Raw genomic sequence first — 22,865 nt, 5'->3', positions numbered from 1 at the left:
ATTCGGTCCTCGAGATTATTTTGTAATGTAAAGTGATTTTTTTCAATAAATAAAAAACTTGAAACGTTTTACGATTACTTGTAACGTTAATGTTTTACGATTAGTAGTAATGTTGTGCTTATACTATTTTGGACAGTATTAAAAAAAATAATACATCTAAAGTTGCTTTTTAAAAGTTGTCTAAATATGTGCCATGATTTTATTGGTCGAGCCCACTTTGGGAATAGATTTATGCTCTATGCGGCCCGCAAGCTAAAAGTTTGACACCGTTGGCCTAAAGACACGACGTTTATTCACCGGACACTAAGACAGCTACGTTACTAGCCTGACTGATTCATAGAGTATTGCTAAAAACGAAAGGTACCCCTTTGAGAACAATGTGTTCGAGCAGATGATTGGTCCTGCTTTCTGCCTCTACCGTCTCTGATTGGCTAGTTTAGGTAGCCGTGTCAAGTTAAGAAATCACCATTCAAATTAATTTTGAGCACAGGTGTCAAACTCAAGGCCCGGGGGCCAGATCTGGCCAGGCAAATCATAATATGTGGCCCGCAAAATGCTAATTATGACTTCAACTTTCTGGCTAAAATATCAAAATTTGCAAGTTGTCTTCAACTTTTACAAATTTTGAGGGAACCAACAAACATTTATTTGTTAGCAATAGTCATTTTGAATAGTTTTCAGCGACCTCTGATTTCAAACTGTGCAAATGGGTGACTATTCTGTCCTCGTTTGACGTCGCTGTCAAACTAGACAGATAGCTAACAAGAGTTGAGTTGGTCCAATGAAAGCCCGAAGCGTGGAAGTCCAAGTCCCCTACTTGTTTTCCTGGCTTGTACAGCTAATTACAACCAATACTCATTTTCGTTTCTTTCTCTCTTTCTCTTTCTGTAAAACTGCAATAAACATGGAAATGAAATATAATTACTTTCTAACTATTTACAATATTCACATATTGATCAAACATACGTTACACACCATAACATACTTACTACACTCGTTCGACTAGCAACATCTGAGAAGTTAGCTTTTGCGCACACACACATACACTACTAACAAGCTAATACATTTGGCAACTGTTCTAACTATCTAGAGGAAGCAAATCTAAACAGAACTTGAACATATACACACTATCATCGTTTGGACACATAAACAACACAAGGATGACAACATGTACTCACAGACATATAATTTCTCAACTTTGCCACAAACGAGGTGTTTAACTATAGAACGGCGATCTTCAACTGACGACGGCAGAGCCTCTTGGGCATATAATGTAAATGAACACAAGGTGGCACTAAAGGACAAAACAATAACCCCATCAACCCATAATGTGAAACAGAACAATCAAACTGTGTAAAAGAAACAAGTATAGTTCCAGCACAGTGACGATCATACTGAAATAGATTTGACCAGTCAGAACGGCCATCCAACAGAATTATGACAAATCATAAAAATGACTTTGACACCCCTGATTTTGTTGCATGAAAATGGGGCAAGAACATGACAATTTTCCAAAAGCTCACTTGAATAATATTCTACACTGAATACATGAACACAGTTTCGTGTTTTAAGCACTGTAAACTCTACTTTTAATAAAGAATATTAAAGTAGCCCCATTCATTTTTGAGAAAAGCTTTGAATGCTATGGGCGCTAAAAGGATAGTCCAACTCATTGTATAGATTTATGAGACAGTCATATCTTTTTTTATTTTTAAGAAAAAAATTACTAGCGCAAAGCTGTATTTAATTTGAGAAAAAAAAGTAATGATACAACAATGTTTGCTTGGAAAAATACAATTGTCATCTTTGAAGAATAATGCCATATTTGTTCGAGAATAAATTCAAGCTTTTTTTGACATAAAAAGTAGCAATTTTCTGACAAAATATTTTAGAAAGAAAACCCTTAGGAATCTTACTATGATGTGCTATTATTCACAAACCCAATATCAAACTTTGATTTGGGGAAGAAGAATATCGTAAATGACTGAAAATTAATTTTCAAGGCGGACTTTAGAAAAAACTCAACATTGCTTAGACTAGGAAAAGATTTTATTTGTCACTCTCAGAGCAGCAACTAGACAAATAAGCCAGCTAGTAGCCAGTTGTCATTACTTACGCGGCAAGGACGACACCTACAGGCAAGAATTAAAATTAAAACAAAATCACAGTCGAGGGCGCTTGCGAACATGAAACATCACATGACCAAACTCCGGAAACGGGCGAGTCATGCTTGTAACCTGAGCCCTGGGCAACTTTCTAATTGTAAATTCACAGCAAGTGCAGATATCAAATTACAGCATGATTTTGGAAATGAGAGCTGTGAATTAAACTACATAAATTCATATTTCAAAAACACAATGGTAGTCAGTTTTCATATTGTCTTGTGTTAAATGAGAGTCACCCTCAAACTTTTTTTGCAAATTTATGTGTGATGCTGCCCCACCATCCTAAAAATTGCATTCTTGTTATTAAGTTTGTACAGCATTCGGATTAATATTTGGAATTTAAATTAGGCTGCAAACTACCTGTTTTTATCCATCACAAGTGTGTGACACATTGTCTATGACGTCACGCACACACAGGTTTCTGATAACCAATCACGACTCATTTTTTTTCTGAGTTATGTCGTATGATGTTTACAAGTTGAGCTGTGATTGGTTACCTGAGCTCTGAGCGACTGTGGCTAATATTTTCTTCTTTAAACAGAAGTTGCTGAACAAATCAAAAAGCTTTAATGCAATTGCAACAAATAATTGTAAGTGAAAACGTATAAATAGATTGCTGCGAGAAGAGTAATGTTTAAAACCCTCACCTAACCTTACATCATTCTCACGCGTGCGCTTTTAATAAAACCACGCCCCCATTAAACATGTGGTCGATTTGGCCAATGACTTGCTTGTCTTTGGCCAGACGCATGCCGCAGCATTGGAACTCATCTCCTAGTTGTATGAGCAACCGCTATCATGGATTTTCTCTGTTATTTAACTCTTACAGGTGAGTAACTATTTAATAACTCTTTTTTAAAATATGTAAAGTTGTTTGACTGTCCGCAAAAATGTTTTCACACCACGGACGTGCGACTGCGACGCTTCGGTTTTTGTGGAGAAGCGGGCAATTGGGATTTTCCACAAGTGCTACACAAGATAGCGAGCTACTCGTAGGAGCGGGGAGGGGGGAAGTGAGGTGAGTTGATTGGCGAGAGGCAGAGAAAAAAAAATAAAATAATGCAAGAAACAAGAAACCAGTTGTGTCCAGTTTTCCGGATGCTTAAGTACAGGCAAGCATCCGGAGCTGGATCGGTGCTAAGGTCATGCTTCTTGCTCACTGTAGTTAACGGGCAAAGATGACCGATAATTTAATAAACATTAAAATATAAATATGGTGCAATAATATCAAATTAATCCCTTTAATGCGGAAACTTTTTGGGTGTTGTGGAATTTTCAGGATTCACGCAAGATCGGCAAAATAGTCTGGAAAACAAATGCATTTGTTATTTTGTAGTTGATGCTTCAAATAGAAAAGTCTAGCCAAGGAGGCGGGGGGACCTAAAACGGAGAACTTCTGCCAAGGTCGTCTCATTCTAGCTTCACAGAGAATCCTGGTGTACATGAAGTGAAAGGTTCTTTGTTTAAAAGCTGGTAGTCCACATGTTTGCTGGATACCCATTTCATAAACATTGAATACTTATACTCAAGTCACAACATTTACCGGTAATGATGTAGTTATTATATTTTGATGGTGTCATTATGGAGGGGGATAGAGCATCATTCTCCTACTCTGCTCTATAAACTTGCTAGTATGAGATTATATGGTCAAGACCAACAGTTTGCCAGATGCGTGCACTGACATGTCAGTTATGTGGACGCTATTTAGCCATTCCCACACCTCTGGAAAAAAATCCGTGAGACCATAAATACTCATTTTAACTGCATTGAACATTTAACGGCATCAATTTCAATGGATTTCATAGCATGATGTACAGTAAAATGATTCACACACATGCATGCTTGGTCAGTCCTCACACTTGAGTTGTATATACCTCACCCCCCCCCCCCCCCCCCCCCCCCCCAAACATTTCTGGCTTTGCCCCCCGCCCCGGGCTCCCCTCTGGCTTAAGCTGTGGGTGAACACGCGCATTTATTCAGTGTGCGTGTGAGGCTATGTTACAGTGTTTTCTCGTTCCCCAGTTGCACTGGTGCGCCATTGCTGGGGTCGTCCCACGCATCCCAGCTGCAAAGTCACAAAAGAGCCCGACGGATGGCGCTACGAAATTATTGGAGATCACAACCCGCCGTGTTCTCGTTACCAGTGGACCAATGGGACGGTAGGTTACGTGGCGGTGTCTTGCAAATGACATTTTATTCACTTTTTTGCTAATAATGTCAAATGGGGGGGGTGGGGGGGGGATTAATGCCACCAAGTGTTATGTGTTGACTAAAGGCTAACATGCTATCGGTTGGTTTGCAAACCAGACTCTACGGGATCAGGATTTTAGAGCCGATCATCGAATTTGAAAAAAATAAGTGCAATAGATAATGGACCAAACTATCCATTCTATTTAGACAACTTGTGTTTTTACCGTAAAGGTCACTGTTGGTGGAGAAATAGGACCATGTCAGTTACGCATAAGGATAGACTAAAAATAACACAAGCTGAGTTCATGTCTTTTAATAAAGGAGAAGCGTTTGCCGTATCAGATTGAACGTCAACCCAAAGCGGCCTGATCAGTGCCTCCGTTGACACCACTCTTAATCTTCAACAACCAATCATGACTCATCTGTTTTCTGAGTTAGGTTGTCAACATAACTTGAGTCATGATCAGTTATCTTTTGAGCTCTGAGCAACGCTAATGGGCGCGGCAAATCCCGGGTAGGGCTTTGTTTTTGCCATGTAACAAATTAAGGCTTGGCATCTTTTTTTCCCGGGCACTTTGATGCACTTTTTTTTTTCAGTTTTAGACTAACCTGTAACCTCTCTAAATGTTGTAACATGGTAGTAAACAGTTGTTAAAAGTTGATTTATATATTTTTTTTCTTTTCTTAATGTTCAAACGGCCACAGGTAAAATTTCTAATGATTGTGCGTGTACTTTAGGATGTCCCTCTGGTGAATCCCTTTCAAACCGACAGCTCGGTAATCAACAAGGTGGTCCAGCGGTGGACTGACACATATCTTCATCTGAGCGTTTGTGAGGGCAATATCTATCGCAACCGTGACTGCCCGTTGGAGGTGAGAAACAATTCGACTCCACCAATAATGCTGCGTCCACATTTTGTTTGCTGAATGCCATACTTCTGTTCTTCTTTCCGCTTAGGAAAAAATGCTCTTCGTGCACTGCCCAGGTAAGCCTCACTTTTATTCTTATTCAGTTCTTCCTCTTCAGCAAAATACCCAAATATAGCACGCATCTGTGTAAAGGATCCAAGCTTAACGAAGCAGGGTGGAATATTTAGAGTTGCCATTTATTGGTGTTGCGCTCCTCATGTAATAGCAATTACTAGACCTTAAAACATGTATTGAAATATGTTATTTAGCTGGAAAAACATTTATTTACCCCTTATTGTAATTTATAGTTGTTTTTCAAAATTAATAGTTGACTAAGTATGACTGTCATTTTAATTTTAGGGTCAAATTCTAGTATTTTCTATGTTACTGTGTATAGGACGCAACAACAGTTTGGGGACAATGTAAAAACTGTAGCAAAGCAGAACAACCTATTTTGTTGTGCGCATAATTGTAAGTTATATACTGGTTGAGGTTTAAGTATGTCTCAGATTTCCAACATTGCCAGCGGTCAGCGAACGCCGCGCCGGTGTAACGTTGAATACGCACTAAGCAGTTGTTTTTCTTTTTCATCGCGACGCAGATAGAGTTCATTTTGTCATAAATACCCAAAAGTTGCGCACCATACGTGTCCCACCAAATGTCTAATGTTTGTTCCTTTTCCATTCGCAGTCAACTGCGCTGAAAGTTCTTCAGGTCCATCGCCTGCAGGTAAGTGTACACTGCAAGCACATTATCAGTGCATACTACACAGATGACCCCCACAAAATGAACTGATCTTCACTGTACAGTGCCTTTTATGTAAAGAAATGTTGAACCTTGTGCTCTTATGACAGGAATCATAGCTGTAGTTGTCATCTTTGTGCTGGCTCTGGTGGGTCTGGGGCTACTTTGCTACTACAAAAAAACTGGAATGCCGTCCAGATGCCCAGGTCCAGTCGGCGGCAGACCTCTGAAGTAGCCTATCTGAAGGAACTTTGAGAGTCGGCTCTTTTATGATCTGTCCGCGACCAGATTTCTACAAACATGAGGGTAACACAGAAATGGATCATCATTCCCGTCCCATCCCGCTTTAAAAACAAAAAAATCTCCCGTACGCTTCCGACACTTTTTCCAAATGAGATGTATAAAGCACTTCCTCACTTTTTCTTAATATTGTGCTGATTGTTATTGCCTTTCATTTTGAAGGCTGGTCAGAACTAAGTGCCTCAGATAAAATGTGAATCCAAAGAGGTGCAACGATACAGATTGTAAAAGTGAAGAGAAGTGCACACTGTGTCGTCATGCAAAACCCAGCAAGTTAGTTTAGCCACGGGCCACATTTTTTTCTAACATTTCTATTGGGGCTAAAAAGATATTTTGGGTATATTATCTATACTCTGAATATTGTGATAATTTCTTCATTCTTTGTTTTATTACCCATCAATTTAATCTGGCGGCTAAATAATGTACAATTGGAGGCGAGCCGATATCGGTCCACGGACAAGTGTTGCACACTCCTACTGTACTGTTTTAACTGTCAATTTATGTATGTCCAGTAGACATGTAAATAATAATAAGTGGAAAATATTCTTGAGAGTACATTTTGTGTTTTGTAAAAAGGGAGTATGTATCGCACACTGAGCTCCATGTACAGTACCACATTAAAATAATTTTTGTGAAGCTTTAATCCCCTTGAACCTGCAACTTTATTCCCATAAGTGTGATATTTTTCTCCATGGAAATTGGACTTCCTAAAGTTAAAGTTATACATAGGGGGAAAATATTTGTGAAATTCTACTTGTCAAAACTATTTTTTTCATATGACTGTGGAAAAAAATGCAATTTTTTCTTGACCTACTGTTGTAAAATTACAACTGTCAAAATAAAGTTTTTTTTCATGATTTTGCTACTTCCTCAAATATGAATGGCAGAGTCTGTGAGAGAGTGAGTGTTAAAAAGTTTCTGATTATAGTTAACGATTTCGCGTTTGAATTGTTTCTGTTATTACTATTTACGTCTGGACATGTTTCTCCTATGGTCATGTGATCTTCCTAGCAACCGCCTAGCAACCAATCACAAGTTGTTTTTCATTCCTCCACCACCAATCAGGACTCTGTTTACACGGGCATAGGTTATTTTGCTCCTTCACCAGTCAGTCGGCAGGTATCGTTATAACGGACAGTCATATTTCGAAATATTTCCCAAAGTTTCATCCCCAAAATGTGTGTATATGTCTCATGTTTGCTGTGTGTGCCTATGTGATTCTTACTCCGTAAGGGAGTGACGTCACAAAGACCACACACACACGCACCCATATACATACACATACAGAAACTAGGCATCAATAAACCCAGATAAATAGAACATTATATACCAAATAAAGAGTGGCATGAGAGATTGCATCGTCTCTATGTTCTGGCCGGACAACCTGGTGAGATTGAGGATCCTTTGAATCAGTGTTAAATACAGTCCTTTCAATGAGGTCACAAGTTTCGGCGTTATTCCGACACCTCCAATACAGTGAGTGTGAGTAAAAAAGTGATTATCAGGATGTTCACAAGTTTTACGAGTCACTGACTTGGCTGATGTTAAAAAAAAAAAAAAAAAATCACCCATCTATCCATTTTCTGTCGCTGGTTTTCTGCTACCTTCCTCAGTTATCTTACAGACAGTAATATGAAGTCAAAATAGAAGAGAGGGCTGAATGAAGGTCAACATTGAATTTGTTTTCAAATCATTATTTTCTTCTTCTTCTTCTTCTTCTTATTATTATTATTATTTTCTTTTGAATTATTCTTCAATTACTGTTAAAAGGGTTAGGGCTAGCTTGATTAAAAAGAATATAAAATATTAGATCTGAAGGATGCTTGAGCACCCCCCAAAATGGACTGTAAATACACATGTAAATACAATTTTGAGCCATTGATTTTTTTTTTACAGACAACAAACTGTCAGACAAGTCAAACTACAAAATTTGTTACTGAACGTGACAATAAAAGAAAAAAATCCATTTGTATAATACATTTGTAAGAACTATGAAACCTTAGGAATCTTGCTTTTTTTGTTTGTTTTTGTTTTGCCCAGATGTATGGAAATGCACTAGTGTGTGTTTACCAGAGCAACAGTAGAACTTCAAAACTAAAGATGTACTTCAGTGCATTAAGTATGTGCCGGTATATGGCGTTATATTTGTGCCACAATTACGAGCGCGCGGGAAAAAAATTGGGCGTTGAGCGAGCGAAAAGATTTGGAGCGAAGGAAAAAAAAGCCAATCAGAGCTTGTAAAAGCACATTGATTGACAGCTTGGTATCCAATGAGATTGCTTGTTGCGAGAGCGCGTCACTTCGAGTGGCATTTATAAAGGAAATTTGACAAGTTTAAGAGCAGAACTTGTGGAGCCTGCCGGTCGTTGCGTACCTGGCTACAACGGTAACCACTGACCGTTAGGAGAAACGGATTGCTGATGGCGGCGATCATGCTTTTGCCGTGGATTTCGAGTCTTACCCGTGAGTAAGGAAACTAACCTTCTACAAATAAAATGTAATACAGTTGTACTTTACATTAATAATTAGCGTAAGCTATTTTTGAAATTGTAGCCGATCCCAAAATGTATTTAAAAAAGTAATTATAGAAGTTAAAACGGAGAGGATCATAAAACGTGGGGTTCAGGGTTTACTATGACGTCTCCAGATAGTTCTTTTTCGAGTGGCAAAATATGGATGGATACGCTCCGGTTAAAGAACATGTGCCGTTGCTCCATTCAGCACATTTATTAACTGGTCTTTCATCACATACACACAATCACAAATGTGCTAGAATGTGCGTTATGAGCAACTTTATCAAGTTGTGTCACGGACTGAACGGTGTCGCGGACGAGGAAAAAAGGAAAACTACATTGGGTCGGTCGTTTAATTTCGCGGAATATTCATGGCATGGGAAATTATAACATCGTACACAAACAGCACATCGAACGAAACTACAAACATATAAACAATGTGGGCTTTCTAAGAAGTAGAACCATTTACTTGCAAACTGTTGAACATATTGTGAAGACGTTTATGATTCTTACAAAGCCATGTTTATGATTCTTTGGGAGCGTGCGTGGATAAGTGAACGGAATTATGTGTGTTGAAGTCTGAGCATGCGCAAAATAAATAGACGCGGTGAGCAAAAGCTCGCAACGCGGAAGTAATGGCGAGAGGCTGTCACGTACTTTTCTTGTGAATGAGCTAACCACTTGGTGATTGCGACTCGCATAAAACTGCTGCAAAGATGTCCAGTGCAACACAAACACATTTTGCTGTGGTAGCCGTGGGGGGAGGGGTAAATGTTGATGAAGAAACGTCTAAGTAGGTGGTGAAACACAGATTTTTGTAGGCGTGCCAATGACAATTTGTTGAAAAGGAACTGTCCACTAGGGGCCACATGTGTTTCAATGAAAGGCAGTTCTTAAACAGTCGGACATATGAACTGTACAGAAACGGGTGGTGCAGTGGCACTCTCACATTCTGCTGGAGTTCTAAACCTTTTAAATGTCAACATTTCTTCTCAAATGCATGAATAATGAATGTGATTTAGAAAGAAAAAAACATATGCAACACGATTTTATACCCTTTAGTGCAGGTTAAAATGTTTAAAATATTGGTGGTTAATGTTCCAGATACATTTACATGTATTCATATTTGGTTTTTTTTCAGCATCAAATGGCTCAGTTGATAAAATAACGTTTCTAATCTAGTTTGCTTTGAGCATTAAGATGGGACAATTAACTAAATTTGTTTTTGTGCCCCCCCCCCCCCGTCTACCAGTTCTTGCGCAAGTATGTGTTGTGCACGCCGCAAATGCCACATGCACAGTTACACGGGATTCCAATGGATGGCTTTATAAAATTACTGGAGATGACAATCCGCCTTGCTCTCGTTTCCAGTGGACCAATGGCACGGTGGGTTACATGGTGTTGTGTTGCATGTAATCATTATGAGAACTGCTGAAATGCTTTCTTGCTAGCAATTGGTATGATAGCTTGCACAGCAATCCAAATTGAGAAAGCGCGCCGGCAGCGTGCTAATGATTGTGTGCCCGTCCTTTTTTTTTTTTTTTTTTTTAAATTAGGATGTCTCGCTGGCTCATCCTTCGGGAATCGCAAATATCGTCCAGTCACATAGTGCCAATGATCTTCTTCTTAACATTTGTCTGGAAGACATCCGTCGCAATCGTGACTGCCCCAAAGAGGTGAGAAATGTCTCGTGTCCGGTGACGCCACGTCCACATTTTTCATAACAAAAATGTGAAGCTTAGTAACTTAAATCAATTTTTCTTCCTGTTTAGGATGAAAGGCGCATTGTCCCATGCACAGGTAAGTCGCTTTATCATATTGGTTCAGTCCCATTACTTCTAGAGAATTGCAGCTGGATGTGTAGATTGACTGCATGCAAAACAAAGGACCTTTGGAGTTGGGACCCTATTTGAACACGTACCGCATTAGCAGAGATGGGCAACTTACATTTTTTGGCTGGTCAGGCATTCGTTATTTGTCAGAGCCCCGCCCTCGTTCTGTCATCATCGGTCCGTCATTTTTTTCAAGCCAGACGAAATTGTCTCCGAAATTCTCCGGTAAAGTCAGCTGTGTTGTAGCTGTGAATGGCAAGTAGTGAATTGAACTAACCCGGTTTATTCATTTGAATGAACATATTTCTCCACTGCTTGGTATAGTGACGATTGTCACATTGACTGCCCGCTACCTCTGCGCATGAGCATGTTAAATAAAATCTCGGGTTTTGACATCTGTTGACATCATTTGTTCTTCTCACAGCAAACTGCTCTGAAGCTTACAAAGTTTCCAGTCATACACGTAAGTTTACACTACAGGAATTTGATAAACAATCATACTCCACACATCCCTTCCTGGAGTCTTTTAACTGGTATCTCGGCGACCTAGTAATATTTCTCATGCGGAACCTGGGAGCGGATCAGAACACATTCAACTTATATTATATTTATATTCTATTTTTTCAAACTTTGAGCTGTACATTTGAACAATTTTGATGTAGTAATTTGAAGAAGTAACATGTGAGGATATTAAGACATTAGCTCACATACAAAGTTTGCGTTTTCTTGCAACGTTCCACCTTCATCATGGACTGTGATTCACTGCGCAGTTTTGACAGGAGAGGAAAAAAAGTTTTGAACCCTGTTCTCTCTTGACAGGAAGAAGATATGCGACTTTCATCTCCTTACTGCTCTTTGTGCTGGTTATACTCAGTCTGTTAGTTCGTTGCTTGTGGATGGCTTGTGGAAAAAAAAAATTGTACAAGCAGAGTGCTGCCGAAGAACAAATGCGCTGCACCTTTAGATTTTTGCTGTGTAATCAATGAAAACAACACAAAGTATTCTTGAGCAAAACGAATCAAATTTGAAAAAGCCTACTGTGAATTCCTGATCCTTTGCTTTTGTTTGCCATTAGCCTTTTTGTACAACACTGGAGGCGGTCTAGGAAACCAGACATTGACCATCTGATTCTTGAACTTCCACTGCTTATTTATGAGTATTTATAATAGGAACTAAAGGAATACAAAAGGAATACAGTGATCCGTCCTACTTCGCGGTCTCAGATATCACGGTCTCAGTACTTCGCGGGTTTTTCCAGGAAAAATTAAAAATATTTCAAAATAAAAAACTTAAAAATAATGCGCAAAAATTGAAAAAGTTTTGAAAAAAGCAAAAAAAAAAAGTACATTACACATTAGGACCTTGGGCATTAGGACCTTGCCGCACACCCAGTAGGCAATCTGAAAGAGATTTTGAAGCTTTGAACCTTGTGTTTTGTTTCTTTGATGATCTCAACAATGTTTGTTCAGTTTTGTGTTGACAAGAGTAAAGACGTACACTAGAACAGCATCGTGTGTTTCTTCATCTTGCCACAACATCAAGAAACCTTTAAGTGGTTGGATTTTGAGTTATTTAAAAAATACTTTCTCTAGTTCTCTATTATTTTTTAAAAAATACGACACATAAAAAAAATCCCAGTGGATTTGAACGTTACAGATGAAGTCTCAAGAGTGGGTTGGACGCTTTGCTCTTATTTGTTTAGCATCGACTTCCGGGTTGTGGCTGTTAGCCATTGTTAGTTCGTTATGCCTGCAACAAAGTGACCGAAATGGAGTCGCGCTGCTCGGATACGGAGGGCGAGGAGCAGCAGCACGAACCTCTTCTTCACCGCGGACGCAAAGACGTCATCCAGCGTGGTAAGACAACAGTGGGGCGGCTGGCTGGCGACGAGACGCCGAAATTCTAGCTGGTCGTTCGTTCGTTCGTTCGATGTGTCCCCCCCCCCCCCCCCCCCCCAAAAAAAAAGATATATACTTTTATATATGTTATTACAACTCGACTCTAATAAATACTTTAAGTCGATTTTTTTTTCAGTAGTTTGTCTTCGTGACACCAATCCAGTCACGCGATATCTTTGGCATGTCTTATTTGTTGACTCGGCACATTTGCACAAGTGCAGACCACTGAACAGCGCACAAAGGACGATTGATTTTATAAGGGAAAACATCCACCTTAAACGATACCTTTTGAAAAGTAACACGTCAGGGCACAAGTCTCACATTATTGCTTTTTTGTCTTATAAAATTACTCCTAATCCTCGTCAAACGTGTTAACCGTTATGCTTGCAGGATTACTTTTATTGCAATATATAAGAATGCCACGTTTTCCTTTGGAAATTATATTACACCTTATTTCCCTTAATACTCGCAATAAATCACAGGCCTAATTCGGGCCTAAAATGAACAACATTTTTTGACTGCACGGGGACGCTGCTATAACGTGACGCCTACTTAGTCCAATGACACATGAGTTATAACCAGGGCATAATCTGAACCCAAAGTTACAGGAGAAGAGTATAGCACGCCAGTTCGATGCCGCAATTTGGTAGGATGATTACTCCAAGGCTAACTGCCAGATTACCCTTTTCTTCCATGAAACACAATAGCTCTTCATGAAAGATTATTTGTGAATGTAAAATTCACTTTTGAAAAGTATGTATCTAGTGAGATTAATTTTTCACCTCTGCTTCAAAGAAGTTGCACCAAAACGACTTTAAGAGAAACCCAAATTGCAGAATTGGAGTAAAACCTGCTGCCTAAAGGTAGCTTCAAAAAACATGAGTATTTTGTACGATTGCGTTTTTCTCTGAATAACTCGGCGCTTCGAGATATGAGTGACTTGTGATGACTTGGTTTGGTGATGACTGACTTGGTTTACTTTAACTAGGGAGTTCAAACGAGACGAGTGCCTTAAGGTGGCTAACTCAATGTGACAACAAGCAGCAGTTTGGCAGATGGAATCACTGAACAAATATTTAAGAAATCATGCTGTTTTTTGCCACACCCAGTTCAAGTTAACTGTGTATAGCAGGAGTGACCAAGTGCGGTCATTGAGAGCTACAATCCAGCATTTTTTGATGTTCTCTTCAACCAACACTTGAGATGGAATGGCCACCGCGGTCTATAGTAAGCATAAAATGAAAATTATACCTTGACGTCTGCTATTGAATTGCTAACAGGTTATAATGATGAAAAATCTTTTGTATTCTCTGTGATGAACCACAGTGGTACCTCCAGATACGAAATAAATTTGTTCAGGGGCTTTTGCCTAGTGATTTTTGTTATATCTTGAGTCCAGTTTCCGATGTACATTAATTTGTGCTAAGCATAAAAATAGTACAAAAATGTGGAACGTTACCTTTGAGTGTGTCAATACTAATAAAAACATGTTTTAGAGTGTTTTTTTTGTAAATACCAGGTTACAAAAATGTAAGGAATGGAATGGATTAGTGGAATTTCCATTCATTTAAATGGTTGAAGATTATTTAAACTACAAGCGTGGTCTTAGGTTAAAGCACCACTGCGTTTACACAATTTCCCAGTTTATCTTCAAAGCATTTTTTGAATGTTTGCTTTTGTTTTTGCGGCGCAGCTCCAGCATGCTGCTCGACGCGCTACGGCCTGGCCCTGTTGTTGTCCTTTGGCGGCTTCGTGGTCTACGCCCTGCGGGTCAACCTGAGCGTGGCCATGGTGGACATGCTCAACAACACTCACCAAGCGCACCACAACCACAGCTCCGTGTGCCCCGCCCACTCCAGCCCCGCACGACCCAAACACAACCGAACAGTGAGTTGCTGCTGGTTCTTTGTCTTTTCCTCGATCAAAAATGCAGAACTTTTCTCGATAAAAAGTATATTGCCTTGAAGATAAACAAAAAATATCTTTGCGGGGTTTTTACTATTCTGGCTTCTTCTTGATGAAAAACTAAATGTCATGATAAGAAAAGAAAGAACAATTACTAAATTCCAAATACTTGATTTTTACATTAAGAATGATTTTGCAATTGTAGGAACACTTTAGTGAAAATATTGATGACTTTTAATATATTAAGTTAATGATCTTTTTAATAGAAACGTATTCTTAAGGTTAATTTTTTTTATATAACAAAAAGCTCATATGAAAAATACATCCCCCCTTTAAATAATGCAACCTAAAAAAGAAAAATGTGTTCCCTCAAAATTCCATCAAATATTTTTTGTGAAAAATATAACCAAGTTGCCTTTTTCTTATTTTAAAATACGCAACCCTATTCTCAGAAAAAAAGTTACTTTTCAGGCTCAACTACTTATACTGTGCATGATTTCCAAGTTTCTTTCCCAAACACACCTAATGCAGATGGGGAAAGAAACCAGGAAAACATGCATGAGACGGGCCCTTGAAGACCGGGTTTGGACACACCTACCTTTTTGTTTTTTTTAATTAGATTTTGATCTTGTAAGAACAGTACTTTTTTATGAAAATATTATTTTTACTCCAGAAATATGCAATCATATTCTCAGAAAAAAAGTATTTGTCAGGACCATTTTTTTATAGTTTTTTTTTTTTTAATAAAAGAGAAATCTTCAGAATGAAAACAATCAGAAAAACATTTAAATCCCCCTATGACCCCTACATTAAAATGCAACCTTATTCTTGAATAGAATGTAAATTCCATCCATCCATCATTCATTTTCATTAAAAAAAAAGTATTCTCTATCAATTCTGTCTTTATTCTCTAAATGTTTTACCTGTTGACTTTTTCTCGCTAAAAAAACATTTAAAAACAATTTTATTTGTAAAATTACTTCTTTTCTTTTTTTAACCATTCTAAAACATATAATACATGCATTCTCGTAAGATTACTCTTCACCACCTTGTGTATGAAAATACCTTTTAAAATTAATGTATTCAAAACAAAAATATATTCTTGTGATATAAGTACTTTTGTGATACAGCATATTTAAGATGGCTACTTTTTTTTTTGTATCTTTCCTTACCAAGATTGCAAACAAGAATATGTTAACATGCTCCCATGGACAAAAAGATTTGTTTGACTTACTCTTTGGATGTCTTCACTCTCTGTGTTACCTCGTCCCATGGCTCCAATTTGCTGCAATTAAGCATTTGTTGCTTATTAGTTTGTCAAATCTACAATACTTACTAATCCACACCACGTAATACTTGTTATTAAAAAAAAAAAAAAAAACAGGACAAAATGCTGTCATGAACTAGAAAATCAAAAAATAGCATCTTACTTTTTTATAATCCTACTGTTGAGCCCTTTTTTTAAAACGACACTTGAAAAAAGGTGAATTTACAATGTTGAAAAATGCAATGTTGTTTTCACAAGATATTTTCCCTCTGTTGAAATCGAACCTTATTAAATTAACAATTTATAATTGAAAAAATATATCAGTTTCATTTCTTATTTGGATTTCTACTTTTTTAAAGAATACAACTCAGATGGTTTCTGTTATCTATTAAAAATATGATTTCAAATCTCAAATGTATTCTCATTTTTTCAATGAAAATTGAAACCTTAATTTTAAACATAAAAAAAAAATCTTGTGTAATTCATATTTTTCTTGTCTATGAAATGTGACTCCTGTTCAAAGATGACCACATGTTTTTCTATCAAAAACATTTTTTTGCCAACAAAATCTTCTTTGACACAGGCCAGCGTGTATGACTGGGACTCTGATACGCAAGGCTGGATCCTGGGCTCGTTCTTCTACGGTTACATCCTGACCCAGATCCCCGGGGGTTACCTGGCGGGCCGCTTTGGGCCAAAGTGGCTTCTGGGTTTGGGCATCCTGGGGACGGTGGTGTTCACGCTGCTCACGCCCTTGGCGGCGGAGCTGGGCGCCGGCTACCTCATCGCCGCCAGGGTCGTGGAAGGCATTGGCGAGGTATGTCAACAACATAGTGGAATCCTTCGAGAAAAAGAAAATGCAAATGTTATAAAAATGTCATGCAAAGTAATGCTTAATGATACTTTTTTTTTTTTTTACATTTAAAAAATGCAATTATTCCCGCCTAGAGGTATTTGCGCACTCTCTTTCATAATACATTGGGCCCCCGGTTTACGAACTCCCTCTTTTACGAACTTTTCGACTTACGAGCGTGGACCGCGGCGTTTTTTGTCCCCCTCTTACGCACAAACCTTTCGTCTTACGAACAATCCGACATGCCGGTCAATGTGTTCGTACAATTATTTTCGCTTTGCAGCATCAACTAACTCAAATGTTCACGCTTGTCTTGGTAATGCTGAACGCTATTGCTCTTACAATGTCACATTCACTGTCTCAGTCACGGTGTCAGTCACGGAGTCAGTCACGGAGATGCCGATATGAAATTGGTTGATTAAGGTCACAGTCCCGGTCTCACTCATGGAGATGGTATTGGCAATATGCTATTGGCCGGCGTCACGTCAGTCACAGAAATGCCGATACGCTACTGGCCGAACGTCTTTATCTAGCTTGATGGCACAGCTGGTCGGGATGGAAGGAAGGAGAGAAAAGGAGTGAAAAACGGAAGGAAGGAATGTTGTGAAGACTTCTTCTATTATGGATTGAAGGGAAGGAAATCGCCGGTGATATGTTCTAGTTTGAAAAAAAGTTCTTGTTCAAGAAAATAATTCAATAAATTCTGCGGGTTGGTCTCTGCTCCCCTCCGCCTCCACCCAGCTCAAGTCACGTCGCCCCAAAGGTAAATGTCATTTTTCCTTTGTATATTTATGTTATTTAACTGTACAGTAGATTATGTTACTAATTTTTAATTTGTATAAAGTCGTGATCTTTTTACCTAAGGTTTTTGCACGCGTTGCACGCATTCACTAATTAACATAGGTTTGGATTGCCCGTCATACGAGCAGTTCGAGTTATGAGCGTAGCCGCTGAACGGATTAAGTTCGTAACACGGGGGCCCACTGTATTGGGAATGAACTGTGCAGATAACAGCATGTATGTGTGTGTGTGTGTACCCTTTTAGGGCGTCACTTTCCCCGCCATGTACAGCATGTTGGCAGAGTGGGCGCCGCCCCTGGAGAGGAGTCGCCTTCTCACAATCGCCTACATTGGTGAGACCAACAAGTCCATCAAATAGGGTGTCAGCATTAGGTTAAAACTTTACATGGGTGTGCGCGTGTGTGTATGGAAGGAGCCCAGATTGGGACGGTGGTGTCGCTCCCGCTATCAGGTGAAATCTGCTTCTACCTGGACTGGAGCTACGTCTTCTACATCTTTGGTAAGAGTACTCACTCTCACGCTCACTCTGAGCTGAAGCTTAAAGAACACAAATTTTGGTCGACAGCGTGAAAGGGGGTTCGTACTAAGTCAAGCACTTTCATTTAAGACAATAAAGCTGTCTTGTCTTACCTCCCAAGCGTGGAAATTTGTAGGTTGTCATTTCAAGTGGTGACTATTTTTTTTGGGTGTTCATTTGTGTGTGTGAAGGGGTTGTGGGCCTGTTGTGGTTCTTGCTGTGGACATTCCTGGCCTATGACAGTCCAAACAGTCACCCATGGATCTCGGAGCGGGAGAGAGTCTACATCACAAGCTCACTGAAAAACGAGGTGACGCATCAAAGAAACGTTAGATGGTCGCGTTATTGCATTTCTTAAAGTTAAAACTAAGAAAAAAAAATACAAATATTTTTTTTTTTTTAAAAAGACTTGCATCGTGTTGAGTAGCAAAGGATTTTTTTTCCATTTTTAAGGTAAAAAGAAAAAAAATCATTTTGACACCATCTAAAATGTAAGAATTCTTCAAATCACATCCAGTCTTATTTTGAAAATAACTGTCATGTCTATTCAACATCTTTTTAGTACTATTTGCTTGTCAAAACTCCATTTTGAGCGAAAAAGGAAAACTCAATGTGTGTCTAACTTCTTACTGTGAAATTACATTAGTAGTCTAAACTTAAAAAAAAAGCCTCATAGGTTTGCCTTATAAAGCTTAAAAGTAAAAAAAAAAAAAAAAAGTTGAAGTCCATTCAATGTTTTATTTTGAAACGTTTTACAATCAAAACAAAACTAAAAACACATTCAGGAATTATTTTTTAAGCTATTTTAGAATTTCTTGTGAAAACAACATGTAAAAGCAATACATTTGTGCATGGAACATTGTTTTAATCTCTTCAGGCAAAACTTAAAATAAATAAAAAAGACCTACATCATCTTGAGTATCAAAATTGATTTTTTTAGCATTTCAAAGTTAAAATTGAAAAAACAATGCCAATCTGAGGAGTGCTTTGTTAATATTTTAAATACGGCTTTATGTAAGACGCAGAAGCAAATACTTAAAAGAAATGCAAACATTAGAATGTCAATTTTTAACAGACACGTTCATTCAAGATTCACGAAGTGTTAATGTTTTTTTTTTGTTTTTTTTTAATATGCTCTGTGGGACCAGCTGTCACCACTGGGCGAACACATCCCCTGGCGAGCCATCGTGACGTCGCGCCCTCTACTGGCCATCGTGGTGGCGCACTTCTCGTACAACTGGACTTTCTACACTCTCCTCACCTTGTTGCCCACCTACATGAGTGACGTACTTGGCTTCAGCATACAGCAGGTATGGATGCCGCACCCCAAGTTTACATTTTAGACCACTCGTCAGAAAACCACAGAGCCGAACAACAAATACGGTGGTCTCAAAACAGGTTTTTCAGATTTGTAATTAGTTTGTACAAGATGTAATGAGACCCAAATCCTACGAGACGTCTCACAAGATTGAATACACGAGAATGAGATATTGGCAACATTTTATATTAAAAATGTTGCCAATATTTGTCACAGTTGTGATGTTTTTCCGGGAAGAACTTCAAAATAAAAGTGTGCCAAATGTGTTTGTTTCCATAAATTATTTAATAATGGCTGACCTTCTCACCATGTTCAGCGTCGTGTTTTACTGTCATGACCCAAACAAGCCAACAAAATCCCGTGCGTGAATTCTGTTGCGTGTTTTTCTAGTAATGACTCCCAAAATCTACTCTCTTGAAAATGTCACAATTCCTTCCTAATCAGAACGGCTTGCTGTCAGCTCTGCCTTACCTGGGTTGCGCCCTGTTGGCCGTGCTGAGCGGTCAGCTGGCCGACTACCTGCGGGAAACGTGCCGTTACCCCACCATCACCGTTCGGAAGGCCTTCTCTGTCGTGGGAATGATTGGACCGGCCATCTTCCTTGTGGCGGCCGGCTATACGGAGTGCAACTACACTTTAGCGTTGACTTTTCTCACCATTTCTTCTTCGCTGGGTGGGGTGTCAGCGTCCGGTTTCAATATCAACCACCTGGACATCGCTCCTTCGTAAGTACGGTTTTATCGGGGCCTCCCTATGCGAGCAAACCGTAACGAATCATTTACTCGCCGATGGTGCGGTTCTGGCAGGTATGCGGGCATCCTTCTGGGCATCACCAACACTTTTGCAACCATTCCTGGCATGGTGGGACCAGTCATTGCAAGAAGCCTCACTGCAAATGTAAGATTTTGGAGATTACTAAGTGTTTGTTGCAGTTTTTTTTAACGGTTAAAACGTTTTCAAAATTACCCGTCTTTTTTGGTGTTGAAATAAAATTTTGGATTTGTGTTAGGACTAAAAAAAAATTACAAGTACCTCCTGGGGCTTAACTTCCCCATTTTGAACCCGTTCACTACGGATTTTTTTCCCTGAAAAAAAAATGGCATATTACTTTTTTGTAAGTCTATGGAAAATTAGTTAAATTCCCACTTCTGTAGATTCGGTTCTAGGCCCTGGGATTTTTTGTCCCATTGGTATTTTATAATAATAATAAAAATACAAACATGCAAGAGAAGTGAAAATTATCAAACGGCTACAATACATAGTAATCAGTGTAATCTATAATAACATACCAATCTATTTCTGCAGTACTAGATGTTTAATTCACTAGAAATTGTACAACACAAGCTACCTTCTTGACAGTCGGCTCAGCACTGGCTTGTGAATGGAAATGTTGCTAAATTCCACTAGAATCTGTAGATAGGCGTGCAATGAACCGCGGGGATTCCATTTCGTGTTATTGCTACCCTTCCTAAACCCACCGCAATTTTTTTTTTTTTTTAAAGCTGTGGGACGCATTGTCCCAAAAGGGATAAAAGGTGTATTTATGATCGACCTTTTCACTTTTGATTGTCAAGTAATAAAATAAAGGCGTTTTTATATGCGTTTTTGTGAGTGTAAGATTTAGTGCCATCTAGTGGTGAACTAAGAATCTATCTGAATCCACACACCGATTACTAGACCCACAATATTTAAAATATGTACGTTGACGTGATATTTTATGAATAATTGAAATTTATAGCATTTAAAACAATGTTTTCATCACGAGATATCACACGCATCTGACACATTTTACAACTCTTGACCGTCAAAAATTGATGTCAAATGTTTAAACACATTTAGTTTAAAAATTGTTTGCATTAAACAAAGATGTTTACTAGGTAATTTTTAAAGTTTTGATTGTCAAAATAGGATCTCAGGCAATAAGTACTTTTCAGTTAAGTCCATGTTGTGTGTTTTGTAAGGATACCATTGAAGAATGGCAGACTGTCTTCTACATTGCGGCAGCCATCAATATTTTTGGCGCCACCTTCTACAGCATCTTTGGGCATGGAAGCGTGCAGGCCTGGGCTGTTTCCTATACCCCCCAAGACTAAAACCAAAAGCCTACTTCCAGGGAAAAAAAAAAAACATAAGTGCTGAAGATTTAACAGTAGAAAAATTCCTATCGCTGTACCCCTGTTCATCATGCCAGACAAACCTGCAGTAGGTGAAAACAATCTGCAACTACGAGGGACCACATAAAGGGACCATGTGATTTTTTAAATTTTGTTTGCTAAATGATTTGATATAACCCCTTACACACTTATAACACATTTAGCATCCCTGTAATTTTTTTTTTTTTTTTTTAATAATTGCAACATAGAGGGGGTTGACTGGACTACTTAAGGATCTGGAAAGTTTCTTTTAGTGTATCATCAATCTTTTAAATGATAAAGCCATCTTTTGAAGGGATGCGTGAAAGGGGCTAAAACCCTGCAATTTTTGGAGGGAAGGGTGCCCCCAAAACTGGGTTCAGGGATTCAAATAGGTCACTTGCAATGGGGTTGCAGACTAGCAGCTTGTTTTGTTCGCAACAGTAGTTGGGCTTTAAAAGCTTGTACCTTTCATGCGGACGCCTCCGTTTATTCTTGTATTCTGACTTATTTTTTGGTGACAACGTACTATTTCTTGCTCAAAGGGAGATTGATTTTTTTTATGTCAAGTAGTAAGCATTAAGATGTGACTTTAATGTTTAGCAATTCTCAGGTGTGGCATCAATTTAAAAGGGAATCGCATCATAACTGTTTAATAGTTTACAGCGTGTGTGTGTGTGTAAAGCACACAAAAGACACAGAATCTAGCTTTTAAATACTTTAGTTTTAGAAGTAACAAGAAGAGCCATGTTGGACACATTTTCCAGATGTCACTTCTTTATCAGTCTTGCACTTGTGCCTTACTGAGGTTTTCAAAACCGGTCACACTCTGAACTGCATTTAACCCTTGTGTCGTATTTTGTCCAATCGTTTGATCTTTACATCAAAGGCAAGCCACATCAAAGGGAAAGCAGTGAAATTAGACACTAGAGCTGAAATTTCACCTAGATGATGACGATATGTCAAAGTTATGGCACAGCCACTTAGTTATCAGACTACCAGGAATATAATCCCATGGTTAAAATACTGCAAGAATGATGAAGAAGAAGATGACCCCCAAGTGGTCAAAATACGGCACAAGAACTAAAAAGAAATTGTATCATGTGTCATATTTCTTTTAGAGGGAATGAATGTCTTAATGTCTTAAAAAAAAATGAGTTTTACCTGTTGCGGGGTTGTGCAAATTCTTCACCTTTTATTTAATGAAACCTGTCTTTTTGTATGTAGAGACCTTAAATCATCATGTCTGATAAATATTCAATGAGCGGAATAGTTCTCAAATTGTCTTTGTGTTTTATTGTCATATTTTGTGATTATGTTGACATGTGTGAATGAATTAAATGACAACCTTGGTCACGGAATGAAATAATCAAGCTAAAAAAAAAATGTTCACTGTACACTCCACAACCAATAAAAAAAAAATATTCAAAATCCAGCTTTAGTATTTAAACGCAATTTCTACCTTAGACAGGTGTACCTAATGAAAAGTCCAGTGCGCCCTCTACTGTTCATCAAAGATAC

General features: G+C 38.5%; 3 protein-coding genes across 3 annotated transcripts; all 3 read left to right on the top strand.

Moving 5' to 3' along the window:
• The first annotated feature begins 2,885 nt into the window (after nt 1-2,885).
• Nucleotides 2,886-7,165, top strand: LOC148419973 (uncharacterized). The gene is made up of 6 exons (XM_088421744.1): nt 2,886-2,994; nt 4,188-4,324; nt 5,094-5,228; nt 5,314-5,341; nt 5,955-5,993; nt 6,119-7,165. Exons 1-6 carry the CDS (start codon nt 2,964-2,966, stop codon nt 6,241-6,243), a joined length of 495 nt encoding a protein of 164 aa, XP_088277870.1. The 5' UTR covers nt 2,886-2,963; the 3' UTR covers nt 6,244-7,165.
• Nucleotides 7,166-8,662: 1,497 nt separating this feature from the next.
• LOC148419972 (uncharacterized) lies at nt 8,663-12,159 on the top strand. Its single transcript, XM_088421790.1, has 6 exons — nt 8,663-8,771; nt 10,074-10,207; nt 10,378-10,497; nt 10,594-10,621; nt 11,078-11,116; nt 11,473-12,159. Exons 1-6 carry the CDS (start codon nt 8,729-8,731, stop codon nt 11,637-11,639), a joined length of 531 nt encoding a protein of 176 aa, XP_088277916.1. The 5' UTR covers nt 8,663-8,728; the 3' UTR covers nt 11,640-12,159.
• Nucleotides 12,160-12,291: 132 nt separating this feature from the next.
• slc17a5 (solute carrier family 17 member 5) lies at nt 12,292-22,619 on the top strand. Its single transcript, XM_088421786.1, has 10 exons — nt 12,292-12,509; nt 14,245-14,438; nt 16,307-16,540; nt 17,622-17,709; nt 17,790-17,876; nt 18,086-18,204; nt 19,043-19,204; nt 19,657-19,937; nt 20,019-20,109; nt 21,174-22,619. Exons 1-10 carry the CDS (start codon nt 12,422-12,424, stop codon nt 21,303-21,305), a joined length of 1,476 nt encoding a protein of 491 aa, XP_088277912.1. The 5' UTR covers nt 12,292-12,421; the 3' UTR covers nt 21,306-22,619.
• Nucleotides 22,620-22,865: the final 246 nt, after the last annotated feature.

Source organism: Hippichthys cyanospilos, chromosome 8, assembly GCF_059441005.1.
Source record: "Hippichthys cyanospilos isolate Australia breed blue-spotted pipefish chromosome 8, RoL_Hcya_1.0, whole genome shotgun sequence".
NCBI lineage: Eukaryota > Metazoa > Chordata > Actinopteri > Syngnathiformes > Syngnathidae > Hippichthys > Hippichthys cyanospilos.
Note: the sequence above shows the minus strand (reverse complement) of the source record. Positions and strands in the feature narration are given on the sequence as shown.